Source organism: Diceros bicornis, chromosome 32 (assembly GCF_020826845.1).
Source record: "Diceros bicornis minor isolate mBicDic1 chromosome 32, mDicBic1.mat.cur, whole genome shotgun sequence".
NCBI lineage: Eukaryota > Metazoa > Chordata > Mammalia > Perissodactyla > Rhinocerotidae > Diceros > Diceros bicornis.
Genome location: NC_080771.1, coordinates 3,388,701 through 3,402,433, shown reverse-complemented (window position 1 = coordinate 3,402,433; position 13,733 = coordinate 3,388,701). Strand labels below are relative to the sequence as shown.

General features: G+C 55.7%; 1 protein-coding gene across 1 annotated transcript in view; it reads left to right on the top strand.

The window, feature by feature from the left end:
* The window catches only part of ZNF423 (zinc finger protein 423), a 321,581-nt gene that overhangs the window by 173,658 nt on the left and 134,190 nt on the right, over positions 1–13,733 (top strand). Inside the window, exon 4 of the mRNA XM_058527768.1 lies at positions 9,580–12,794. Within this exon, the coding sequence (XP_058383751.1) occupies positions 9,580–12,794 (3,215 nt within the window). The remainder of the gene's footprint in view (positions 1–9,579; positions 12,795–13,733) is intronic.

Below are 13,733 nucleotides of genomic sequence, written 5' to 3'. Positions count from 1 at the left end.
CCCCACCCTCTGGGCTCAAAATTCTACGCTCTGGGTGTGGCTTTGCCTTCTGGGCTTGAGGTTTTGCCCTCTGGAGCATCTTTGTGTGTGTGTGTGAGTGTGTGTGTGTGTGTGTGTGTGTGTGTGTGGAAAATGTTTGCAGCTGAGTAGCTTTGTTAGCCTGTTTCCTGCCTGTAGAATTTGGAGGTTTGACAGGCTTCATTCATTTTGTACTTTCTCTGTCCTTTTTGGTCCAAGCAGTGTTTCTACTGGTATAAAGTTTTCAAGAGCCTGGTGGGTCTCCTGTGTGTGTCATGGGGATCTACTCCATTAGACAAGAGATTCCTCTATAATTCTGTCTCTGCTTTTGGCTTCCTCTGAGATGGCTCTAGGGCAATGCCCCCAAATTTCTCAGATGCTCTCGGGTTTGATCTAGGGATCTGTGTCACTGAATACTCTGACTTTTTGATTTTTCTGAGATATTAGCAAAATGTACAGTTATACCCTCAGCCTTTTCTCTAGAGCGTGCTTTCCTGATAGTGAATCTCTTAATTATAATGTCTTTTGCAACCTGGGTGGGCTGAGAATTTCCAAAATTGTCAATTCCTGGTTCCTTTTTGTTTAACAGTTCTTCTGTTGATATATCTCTTTCCTCTCTACTGGAAGCAGCAAGAAGAAACCAGGCCATGCCTTCAACATTTTGCTTGGAAATCTCAGCTGAATATCCATTTTTATGCATTACGGGTTCTGCTTGCCACGTACCTGTGGGACGGGACGCAATTCCACTAAGCTTTCTGCCTGTCTGTCATAAGGACCCCTTCCTGTTTCCAGTGTCATGTTCCTCATTTCCTTCTAAGGCCTCACCGTCAGTGCCTTAAACGTCTAGGTTTCTCTTAACACCTGGTCATGGTTTAGGAATTTTCTATGGTGATTTCAGTTTTCTCCACTGTACTCCTTACTTCTTTCTGAGTCTTCACCAGCAGAGTCATTAACATCCATATTTCTGTGAGCAGTCTTGGTAAGGCAATGTGGGCTTTTTCTATCACACTCCTGAAAATTCTTCTAGCCGCTGCCCACAGCCCAATTCCAAAGCCACTTCCACACCTTCAGGTCTTTGTCATAGCAGCACCCCACTCCTGGAACCAGCATCTGTGTTGGTTTCCTCTTGCTGCTGTAACAAATCACCATGAACTTAGTGGCTTAAAACAAAGGAAAATTATCATCTTACCGTTCTGTAGGTCAGAAGTCTGACACCAGTCTCACTGGGCTAAAATCTTGGTGCCAGCAGGGCTGAGTTCCCTTCTGGAGGCTCTATGGGGGAATCTGTTTCCATCGTTTTCCGGTGTGTAGAGGCTGCCTGCATTCCTTGGCTTGTGGCCCCCTTCCATCTTCAGAACCAGCAATCGCATCGCTCTGGCCTCCTCTGATACCTCCCTCTTCCACATTAAGGACTCTTATGATTATATTTGGCCCACCCAGGTAATTCAGGATAATCTCTTCATCATAAGGTCAGCTCAGTAGCAACCTTAATTCCACCTGTAACCTTAATTCCCCTTTACCATGTAATGTAACATAATCATAGGTTTTGGGGATTAGGATATGGACATCCTTGGGGCAGAGGTGGTCATGGTTCTGCCTACACAACCTCTCAGTTTGGTTCTGCACAGGCTATTTAAGCAGCCTGCTCTAGCGGCCATCAAGGGAGGCCAGCTACCTTCATTGGTGCCTGGCCTCAGAGCCGGCCTGGCCTGTAATCCACCGCTGACTTTGCCCACTGTAGGACATGACTTTGCCTTGGAGCAGGTGGGATGGTAGAGTGTGGGACCTCCTCAAGCCATAGGGCCTGGCACTGTGCTGCTGCGTGGCCGGCCTCAAGAAAGAGGGAGCAGCCTCTGCAGTGGGACAGGCCGTGAACTGGTGCTCAGGGCCTGGAGAGGCAGTATAGTCTAGTGGTTAGTGAGTGGGCAGAGGGATGTCTGCTACTTGCTAGCTCCGTGTGCCCAGGAAGTTGCTCTCCTTCTTGGAGCTTCAGTTTGCACAGTTATAAAGAGGGAGATGGTAATAGCACCTATCTCACAGTGGTGTTTTGGGAATCAAGTGACAAATTGCTGGCAAAGGACCTGGCTTATAGAAGATGTCCCATAAACAGTAACTACTGTGGTTTTTATGAGTTTAGTCCTGGACCTGTCTGCTTCTTGCTGTGTGGCCTCAGTTTCCCCGTCTATGACATAAGATGAGTGATGGTCTGTTAACTTCCCCTCCCCCTTGTGCCGATGTTGATTCTACACAGGTGGATATACTTGAGTTGAGGTGTATTCTGGGATGGATGGCCAGCTTTGGCACCTGGTGGGAGGCAAGGAACGGGGCAGAATCTCTGTCCCCTTCTTGTCTGTGTCCTCCTCGCCCTCCCAACCCCGCCCCCGGGTCTAGTTTGAGACTGGATTCTGCCTCCGGGGGGTGAGTCCCTGGTGGGCATTGAGACAGTGAGATGTACCCCCAGCCTGGGAGCTCTGGCCTGGTGGCCCTGTCTCCTCCTGGGCTTCATACCATGGAACCAGGCCCCCATCTGGCCTGGAGGTTTGCTGTGGGGGGAGCGTGGGCCTTGCAGGGGCGCTGACATCACAGTTTGCTGGAAGCAGCCCTAGGCAAGGGCCTCAGAGGTTGCCCAGTCCACGCTGTCACACACGCAGTGGCTCAGAAGGGGAAAGTGACTTCCCTAAGGCTCCTCCCCGCCCTCCCCCCCAGCAACAGCTGCCTTTGGGGACCAGGGCTCCTCCCAGATCCATATTCCCTCCAGTGCATAGGCTTCCAGGGGGCAGAGAGATGGATGGGTAAACATTTGGTTTCCCAAGAAGAGATCAGGAATACGCCCAGATACCCCCCTGAGCAGAATTTGTGGCATTTCATGCCTGGGAAGCTACCTGTTTGGGTTCTGGCTGCCTCTGTGGGAGGTGCAGTCTGCCGTGTGCCCCGAGCATGTTCACGTGCCACAGCTCTGGTCACCTGGGCTCTGGGGAGCATTGACCTGCAGTCCCAGGGTGCCCAGGCTGCTTTGTGCCCCCTTTGGGCAGGCCTCATCCTCAGCCAGGGTTGAGCTGACTTCTCTCTGGCTAGAGACCCCTCTCCAGACCACAGCACAGCTCCATGGCATCTTCCAAGGCCTATTTTTTTTTTTTTTTGTGAGGAAGATCAGCCCTGAGCTAACATCCGTGCTCATCCTCCTGTTTTTTTGCTGAGGAAGACCGGCTCTGAGCTAACATCTATTGCCAATCCTCCTCCTTTTTTTCCCACAAAGCCTCAGTAGATAGTTGTATGTCATAGTTGCACATCCTTCTGGTTGCTGTATGTGGGACGTGGCCTCAGCGTGGCCGGAGAAGCGGTGTGTCGGTGCGCGCCCGGGATCCGAACCTGGGCCGCCAGCAGTGGAGCGCGCGCACTTAACCGCTAAGTCACGGGGCCGGCCCCCAAGGCCTATTGACTCTGCTTGAACAATGGATCTTGGGGACCCAGCCCCAAGGCCTCCCTTTCAGGGAGGATGGACAGCTCCCTTCTTGGAGGAGGAAACCTGATGGTTAAAGGCTTCTTCTCTAGCACTGGGAGTCAGGAGACCCTTCCTGCAATTTGCTCAGTGCCCTTGGAACATTCCACTTGGACACTCCTCTGCTCGTGGCCGACATCACCAATTGATTTCAGCACTCACTTCTTCCGAGCCCAGATATGGCCTTAGAATCCTTCTGAACACAGTACTCTAGGCAGCCACTACGAATTTACCATCCCTGGAGGTTCATTTTTCTCTCTGGACCTTCTGTATCATACGGGATTGGCATAAGTGGTTCCTGAGTCCGGAGTCCTGTTTCTCTAAGCTGGGGAGTGGCCACAGTGATCCCAGTTCCTGGAGCTCCTGATGGGGCAAAGGGGAGGCTCTACCTGGAGCACTGCAGAGCTTCCTCCTGTGGTGAACTTGTCTGCCTGGCAATTTTCATTTTCCCAAGAAAATGGTGAGTGGCAAGGAGACCTTTTGGGGCTTTGTGAAGAACTGTCAGGCCTTTTGTGGCTATCACGAAGACAGTCTGGATGGTTGGAACATTGTATGAAATGACCTTTATACTGTCGTGTGTTGCTTAAAGACGGGATACGTTCTGAGAAATGCACCGTTGGGCGATTTCATCGTTACGCGAACTTCATCGAGTGTACTTACACAAACCTAGATGGTACAGCCTACTACACACCTAGGCTGTGTGGTACTAACCTTATGGAACCACCATCGTATATGCAGTCCATCGTTGACTGAAACATCATTATGCGGCACGTGTTCATCTGGAAGGGACCCTGGAGACCAAGGTTTCACCTTCCATATGACAGCAGAGGCAGCCGAGGCCCAGGTCTCCTGGTGGACTCTCTGTCCTGCGCTCTTTCCTATGCCCCTAGCACATCTCCACACCCGCCTTGCTTGCTCTGAGTCAGCCTTCTTTCATGGTCTGGAGTAGCTGGTCAATTTCATTCACTTGAATGGAGCTACCCAGCCCAGGGATGTCCTAGAAGCCTGGAGCTGCCTGGGCATCACTCTTCACCTTCCCATGCGCTGCGGAGAACCCTCCCAGTGTTCCTTCAAGAGCTGTTTATTCCTCTTGCATAGCTTCGGTGACGGGGGGCTCACTTCCTCCTCAGCCTGTGCCTCTTACTGCAGGAAGGTCCCCTTCTGGTTTACTTCTGGGGGCCTATGGGCCAGCCCCTCTCCCTCCTCTGTCCAGGCTTCCTCAGCAGCCCGACCGTGATTCTCTGTAACAGGGGAGCCGTGGAGCTGAGGCTCCAGCCATCTGGGTGGCGGCCACTCTGCTCCTCCCAGACAAAGTGTGTCTGAGGTTGTGTCGGGACGCTGCAGCATCAGGCTGCTGCATTCCCCACCTGTGGCCACGCAAACCTGGGATCTGCCCTGCTCCTGCCTATGATGTCTTCTGAAGCCCAGTTCATGTTCTTTTTTCTGGTTAATTGAATTTTTATCGAAATTTCTCCCCTCTTTTATGCTTGTTTTGGTTCTCTTCCTGCAGCAGACAGCAAAAGCCTCATATAACCCATTTCCTACCAGTCCTTTTTGCAGGATTAGTCATTTTTAAATGACTTTAATCTCCATTTTTGAAAGTGATTTTTCTCCTCATTTCGTTATATTTATTGTACTCATTCCAGGGGGAGGGGGTTAGTCAGTGTTTCCCACTTGATCTTCTCGTGTGACAGCGCCCCCTCCCAGAGGACAGAAGTGGTGTAAAATTGTGAGGGAAAGCACCGACTCAGAGCCAGACTAACTGGGGTGGAATCCTGGCTCTACTGCCTGCTTGCTGTGTGGCACTGGGCAAGTTACTCAGCCTCTCTGTGCCTCAGTTTTCTCACCTGTAAATGGAAATAATAATAATAGTACCTATCTCGTTGGGCTTTTGAAAGGGTTGAATGAGTTAACACATGGAGAGCTCTTAGAAGAATGCTTGGCATATAGTAAAATCTATATAAGCATGTATTTGGAAATCAAAAGGTGGCTGGTTGAGCTGGACTTTCCTTGAACCTGCCTTCTCCATGAGTTCTGGAATGTTCAAGTTGAAGGGGACTTTAAGATTGCCTTTGCCCCGTTTCTGCACTCCTTCCCTTTCTGCACATCTGCAGAGGGTGTGGGCTGTCACAGCGGCGCGTGTGTGGTGTCTCACAGCGTGAGGGGAGCGTTACTGCTGTAAGAAAAGAGACCATCTTCCTCTTCCGACACCCTGCACCCACATCCTGAGTGCTCTGGCTCTGCCTTGTCTCCCCAGCCCGCTCCTGGAGCAGTAGGCTAAGTGCCCACAAAGCAAATGCATTTGAGGGGGCGGGACAGCAGCCGCCAAGGTTAAGGTTAAATGTTGTTAGCATAAAAGCTTTAAATGGGGCCTGTGCATTTGGGACGTAGTGTGTCCACATGCCTGTTTCCCCTGATTGGGCCTTTTCTGTTGAAGGAGCCTTATGTTCATTTCGGTTCGGATGACTATAATCTCAGTAGTTGCTCAGTGTGTCGCTCCCCGAATAATGCGCTTTCCTTTAGTTTTGAAACTTGTTTGCAGAAAAGAAAAGCTGAACAGGCTGTCCCACAATGCCCCTTGGGGACCGTGGCACCCGCAGGTTAAGATTCTCCTCCTCAAAGCTGGGACCAGGGTAGGAGAGTCCTGCACCGCTGGGACACGAGGTGCTCTGGCCGAACACCTCTGGGCATCTGGCATGTGACCGAGGGCGAGTTATTCACCTCTCCAAGCCTCAGCTTTCACAGCTCAAAAATGGGATGTTATTGATGGTTGTGAGGATGAAAAGAAGTTAATTGTGGTAACAGGAGCCCTTGGCACAGTGCTGGCACTTGGGGCGTGCTCAGTACGTGGAGCTGCTGATGTTATTAGCACCAGTGGTAATAATTAGTCCTAATTATTATTATTGGCCAAATAGTGTTTTGTTTAACAGCTTTATTGAAGTATAATTTGCATACCATAAACCTGACTTGTCTTAAGCGAGCAATTCGATGGCTTCTAGTACACTTGCGGAGCTGTGCAGCCCTCCTCACCATCCAGTTTTAGAGCATTTCCGTGGTCTCAGAAGCCTGCCTCTTGCCCATTTGCAGTCCATCCCTGCTCCTTCCTCCAGCCTCAGGCAACCACTCATCTGCTCCCTGTCTCTACAGATGTGCCTTGTCTGGACATTTTACGTAAATGGAATAATAATGCTTTTTCGCATTAATTTTTCTCATCTACTCACAGTGAGTGGTTTCCTTTTTTCAGACATGTAAACTGAGTCTGAGAGGTTAAGAGAAATGCTCACGGGGTGGGCGAGAAAGCAGAGGAGCAGGGTTATGAGTGCAGGTGTCTGCTCTCCTACTCGGGCGGCACGCAAGGCTTGGGAGCCAGTGAACTCGGGCAGAAAGACGTGTCCAGGCTTGGTCTTCCGGACAAGGTGTCTTCCTGTCTCACTCACTCGCGAACTGACCTGGTTCAAGCCGTGCCCTCTGCTCCTCAGCCCTGTGAGCTCCTGCACGTCTCTGGCCTCCCTGGGCCCCTCCCTGAAGTGTAGACAGTAGGGTGGTCCCCGCCGTCCCTTTCAGGGATGGCTCAAAGGAGATCCAGACCGTGACTGCACTGGAGGCTGGACACGTGGGTTCCCTCTCCCTTTCTCACCCATGCAGGTGTGGTCTTGTTCAACTGACCTGTGGAAGCTCGTCCAGGCGCTGGTCAAGGGGCCTGACTGTGGACAGTCCTGGTGCTGTATTTCCTTGGGAAAGTCACTGTGGCTGTGCCTCAGTTTCCCCGTCTGTGCAGTGGGAGGGGCCCGCCTCCCTGGTGGTTGTGAGAAAGCGCTAAGCAGAGCTCCGGGCACACAGGAAGGCCTTTGTAGCCGCTTGAGTGAGTCTGAGCTAAGACTTCAAAATAATAAGAAGCCAGTTGAGCCTGGCCAGGGGGCGGGGGCCGAGCAGGTCCCCAGCTGCCCCAGCTTCAGCCGTCTCCTCCCTTGGGTCCCTTTGTCTGTGCCCCGCGGAGCCCAGCTGGCCAGAGCTGGGGATTACCAGGCAGGGGCTGGGGTGCCTCCTGCCACATCTAATCCGAGGAGCTGGCAGCGGCTGCGCCCTTCCTTCCCATCCGAAGGGCCTGTAATGTGAGGCCCCCAGGGGAGCAGGTGCCCTCGCTCCGGGAGGGTGTTCTGGGGGGCTGTTGAGAGGGGTTCGGAGGTGGGGAGGCTGCCAGAAGATGCAGGCCTCAGGGCTGGGAGCTTTGGAGAGCAGCATCCTTCCAGGCACAGCTTTGCCAAGCGGTGCCAGCTGGGGTCAGGCAGATCTTCACATGGTCAGAGCCGGGGCCTGGGTGGGCACTGGGATGGCCGGTGGGCCCTAGGTGCAGGCTCAGAGCCAGCTCTGAGGGACCCCTCAAGACCCTCCAGCCGGGCTTGCTATCTCTTAAAGTCTTGGGGTTGGCCTGGCACAGCAGAGGCAGCTGTGAGAGCCTGGGGGTGCAGGACCCCCAGGGTCTGTGCCATGCCTCTGCGAGTGTGGTGAGCGTGATGGCATGTGTGAGTGTTAGTGTATGTTTAAGTTTGCATGTGAGCGATAGTGGGAATGATAGTGTGTGAATGGATGTGTGTGCGTGTGAGAGGATGTGACTGTAGGTGGTGGTGTGTGCGACTGTGGGGAGGTGTGTGTTTGTGTCTGTGTGTGAGTAGTGGGGGTGATGTGTGTGTGAGCTGGGTGTGTGTGAACATATGGGTGAGTGTGTGTTTATGTGTGCAGGTGTGTGTGTCGGTGCCTGCCCATGCCTGGGGATGTGCTCCCTGCCCTTCCCTTGCAGAGGCCCTGGGCTGCCTCTGGTCTACGAGGCTTTCTCTGATGGCTACGCTGGGCTGGCTGGGGGCCGGAGCTGCGCGGGCAGCGGTTTCTTTCCTCGGGGTTACGAGAGCAAGGTCAGAGCAACCCATTCTGAGCTTTTCTTTCCCTCTCCCCTGCCCGTAGCAGCCTGCAGTCTGTTTCATTCATTATTAAGTTTTAAATCCACCCAACGAGAAACTTGAGCCGAGGAACTCGCTCTGCCCTGGCTGGCCTGGTTCTGCCCCCGCCATGTCTCAGGGAACTTCACAGGTTTCATTTGCTGCGTCCTGTGTGCCTTTGTTTTTTCATAAGCGGCCAGCCCCTAGTATGTTTGGTTTTCCTCTGAGGCTGGACAGGCCAGTGAAGGCGGGAGGCAGCCCCCATCCCTGGGGAGGGCAGGCCTCGCCGGGTGTCTGTGTGAGGAGAGCCTGCCTCTGTCTGCCACGGTGGATTTAAGGCCCGCTAGGCTCTGAGCTCTGTGGCCATCTGGGTCCCGGTCCATCCTCTAATCAGTGCACCATCTCCCGGGGTCCTGGGTGGACTTGGGGCAAATCCAGGGGTGGAAGGGGAACAAAGAAAACAGCCCCCTTCGGATGGTTTGGGCTGGGAGCCCCACAGACCCTTCTCCTATTTGTGCTCTGGGTCTGATGCCCTGTGCCTGACTTCCTCCTCCTGGGTCTGTCTGCTGCCTGAAGGAGCTGTTTCAGCTTCGTCAGTGCCCCCATCGCCAAAGAATGTGGTACGGCCGAATTCATTAAAGTGCATTTTATTTTCTTGCCAAGTTTTTCCTGTGCCCCTGAGGACCGGTGGGCTCTCCCGTCAGGACTAGGGGTTGGAGAGGGAGTCAGCCCCCAGGTCTTGATCAGGTGATGGGACTTTTGGCCTGTGGGACTGATGGTCCGTGAGGTCATTTCCGGTGACTTTGTCCAGGCTGCCCCCCAACCCCGCATCGGGGAAGTGGCCGAGACCTCACCTCCCGTGGGGGCTACTGTGTCCAGCGAGGCCCAAGCAGGTGTTGCTGAGGGGAAAGGCACGTCCTCTCTGTATCCTGCTGTCCCTCTGCCATCCCCTCTGCAGACGGGAAGGCCCTCGTGTCCACTCGCTTCCGGCCCCCTCCGCCGACTCCCCCGCAGCAGTTGGCCAGCTGCACAGCCTCAGCCCGCGAGCTGTCGAGAAGCTGGCTCTGCCCTTGTTTCTTGGTGGCCCTGGGAATTGCCTCTAATCTCCTCTCTGCCTTCCCCCTGCAGATGGTGACGACGACCCACAGCTCTCCTGGGTGGCCTCGTCTCCCTCCAGCAAGGATGTTGCGTCACCCACGCAGATGATCGGAGATGGGTGTGACCTCGGCCTGGGCGAGGAGGAAGGGGGCACGGGCCTGCCGTACCCTTGCCAGTTCTGCGACAAGTCCTTCATCCGCCTGAGCTACTTGAAGAGGCACGAGCAGATCCACAGCGACAAGCTGCCCTTCAAGTGTACCTACTGCAGCCGCCTCTTCAAGCACAAGAGGAGCCGAGACCGACACATCAAGCTGCACACGGGGGACAAGAAGTACCACTGTCACGAGTGCGAGGCGGCCTTCTCCCGCAGCGACCACCTCAAGATCCACCTGAAGACCCACAGCTCCAGCAAGCCCTTCAAGTGCACCGTGTGCAAGCGCGGCTTCTCCTCCACCAGCTCGCTGCAGAGCCACATGCAGGCCCACAAGAAGAACAAGGAGCATCTGGCCAAGTCGGAGAAGGAGGCGAAGAAGGACGACTTCATGTGCGACTACTGTGAGGACACCTTCAGCCAGACCGAGGAGCTGGAGAAGCACGTGCTCACCCGCCACCCCCAGCTCTCCGAGAAGGCCGACCTGCAGTGCATCCACTGCCCCGAGGTCTTTGTCGACGAGAACGCGCTGCTTGCCCACATCCATCAAGCCCACGCCAACCAGAAACACAAGTGCCCCATGTGTCCTGAGCAGTTCTCCTCGGTGGAGGGCGTCTACTGCCACCTGGACAGCCACCGGCAGCCCGACTCCAGCAACCACAGCGTCAGCCCCGACCCCGTGCTGGGCAGCGTGGCCTCCATGAGCAGTGCCACGCCAGACTCCAGTGCCTCCGTGGAGCGTGGCTCCACCCCAGACTCCACCTTGAAGCCGCTGCGAGGCCAGAAGAAGATGCGGGATGACGGGCAGGGCTGGTCCAAGGTGGTCTACAGCTGCCCCTATTGTTCCAAGCGGGACTTTAACAGTCTGGCCGTGCTGGAGATCCACCTGAAGACCATCCACGCGGACAAGCCACAGCAGAGCCACACGTGTCAGATCTGCCTGGACTCCATGCCCACCCTCTATAACCTCAACGAGCACGTCCGGAAGCTGCACAAGAACCACGCTTACCCCGTGATGCAGTTTGGCAACATCTCTGCTTTCCACTGCAACTACTGCCCCGAGATGTTCGCCGACATCAATAGCCTGCAGGAGCACATCCGCATCTCCCACTGTGGCCCCAACGCCAACCCGCCGGACGGCAACAACGCCTTCTTCTGCAACCAGTGCTCCATGGGCTTCCTGACCGAGTCCTCCCTCACGGAGCACATCCAGCAGGCTCACTGCAGCGTCGGCAGCGCCAAGCTGGAGTCTCCGGTCATGCAACCCACGCAGTCCTTCATGGAGGTCTACTCCTGCCCCTACTGCACCAACTCACCCATCTTCGGCTCCATCCTGAAGCTCACCAAGCACATCAAGGAGAACCACAAGAACATTCCGCTGGCCCACAGCAAGAAGTCCAAGGCAGAGCAGAGCCCGGTCTCGTCCGACGTGGAGGTGTCGTCCCCAAAGCGGCAGCGGCTCTCGGCGAGCGCCAACTCCATCTCCAATGGCGAGTATCCCTGTAATCAGTGCGACCTCAAGTTCTCCAACTTCGAGAGCTTCCAGACCCACCTGAAGCTGCACCTGGAGCTGCTGCTGCGGAAGCAGGCGTGCCCCCAGTGCAAAGAGGACTTCGGCTCCCAGGAGGCCCTCCTGCAGCACCTCACGGTGCATTACATGACCACGTCCACCCACTATGTGTGCGAGAGCTGCGACAAGCAGTTCTCCTCGGTGGACGACCTGCAGAAGCACCTGCTGGACATGCACACCTTCGTGCTGTACCACTGCACCCTGTGCCAGGAGGTCTTCGACTCCAAGGTGTCCATCCAGGTGCACCTGGCTGTGAAGCACAGCAACGAGAAGAAGATGTACCGCTGCACGGCCTGCAACTGGGACTTCCGCAAGGAGGCCGACCTGCAGGTGCACGTCAAACACAGCCATCTGGGCAACCCGGCCAGGGCGCACAAGTGCATCTTCTGCGGGGAGACCTTCAGCACCGAGGTGGAGCTGCAGTGCCACATCACCACGCACAGCAAGAAGTACAACTGCAAGTTCTGCAGCAAGGCCTTCCACGCCATCATCCTGCTGGAGAAGCACCTGCGGGAGAAGCACTGTGTGTTTGACGCTGCCACCGAGAACGGCACGGCCAACGGGGTGCCCCCCGCCGCCGCCAAGAAGGCTGAGCCTCCTGACCTGCCGGGCATGCTGCTGAAGAACCCCGAGGCGCCCAACAGCCACGAGGCCAGCGAGGACGACGTGGACGCGTCGGAGCCCATGTACGGCTGCGACATCTGCGGGGCGGCCTACACCATGGAGGTGCTGCTGCAGAACCACCGGCTGCGTGACCACAACATCCGGCCCGGCGAGGACGACGGCTCGCGCAAGAAGGCCGAGTTCATCAAGGGGAGCCACAAGTGCAACGTGTGCTCGCGGACTTTCTTCTCGGAGAACGGGCTCCGGGAGCACCTGCAGACGCACCGGGGCCCCGCCAAGCACTACATGTGCCCCATCTGCGGCGAGCGCTTTCCCTCGCTGCTGACGCTCACCGAGCACAAGGTGACCCACAGCAAGAGCCTGGACACGGGCACCTGTCGCATCTGCAAGATGCCCCTGCAGAGCGAGGAGGAGTTCATCGAGCACTGCCAGATGCACCCCGACCTGCGCAACTCGCTCACGGGCTTCCGCTGTGTGGTCTGCATGCAGACGGTCACCTCCACGCTCGAGCTCAAGATCCACGGCACCTTCCACATGCAGAAGCTGGCGGGCAGCTCGGCTGCGTCCTCCCCCAACGGCCAGGGGCTGCAGAAGCTCTACAAGTGTGCGCTATGCCTCAAGGAGTTCCGCAGCAAGCAGGACCTGGTGAAGCTTGACGTCAACGGGCTCCCCTACGGCCTCTGTGCTGGCTGCATGGCCCGCAGCGCCAACGGACAGCTGGGTGGCCTGGCCCCGCCCGAGCCCGCCGAGCGGCCCTGCACCGGCCTCCGCTGCCCCGAGTGCAGCGTCAAGTTCGAGAGCGCCGAGGACCTGGAGAGCCACATGCAGGTGGACCACCGCGACCTCACGCCAGAGACCAGTGGGCCCCGGAAAGGCACCCAGACGTCGCCAGTGCCCCGGGTAAGTGCAGGCTGCCGCGGCTCCTTGGGCCACGCTGAGCCCACGGGAGCACCCACACTGAGCTCTGTGTTTCCTGGTGGTGTTCCCCTGAGGAGCCCAGAGAAGCAGCTGCCGTGCAGCCGGCAAGCACATCCGCTCTGCAGTGGACTCGGAGTTTGAACCCAGTATTGCCACTTCCCTTCCAGCTGTGTGACGTGGCAGACATTTATTTACCTCTCTGGGCTTCATTTGTCCAGTGCTCATCTGTGGAAGGGGAATCATAATTGTCTCGACTTCATAGACTTGTCGTGAGGGGCCCGTGGCATGATATGTGTACAGGGCCCGGAACAGTGGCCGGCACATGGCGAGTGCTCCGTGAGTGATGGTGTCATTGCTGTTGGTCTGAGGTGGGAGTATTCACTTGCTTGCTGAGCCTCCTTGGGCAGGTCACTTTGGTCTCTGGGCTTTAGATTCGGGATTCTCTTGATTATCTATCTATCTAATACATGTGAAGGGCTTAATCTGGCGCTTAGGGCTCGATCGTGCTGGCGATAATATCACCAGCTGATATTATCATCATCAACAGCATCATTATACTCAGTGCAGTTGCTGATGCATGGAAGGTCCTAGGAATGGTTCCAATTATGTTATCATTAATGATTGATTAATTGATTCATTCATTCATCAAATTTGTCCCGAGCACCTGTTATGTTTGGGGGTGCCTGGCAGCCAAAGAAAATCAGAAATGGCCCCTACTGTGGGGGCTCTCAGACCAGGGGGAGCCCCAGGCCCATAACCAGTGGGTTTCCATGAGGCAGGAAGTCTGGGCTACCCGAGGGTCCATGCAGGCCCTGGGTACAATGGCCGAGGGGCACCCAGTGGTGGGCCTGGAGCCTGCGTGGCCCTCGGGTGTCAGAGAGAATGGGCCCGGGGCTGCCCACTGAGTCTGTGTTGTCTGTT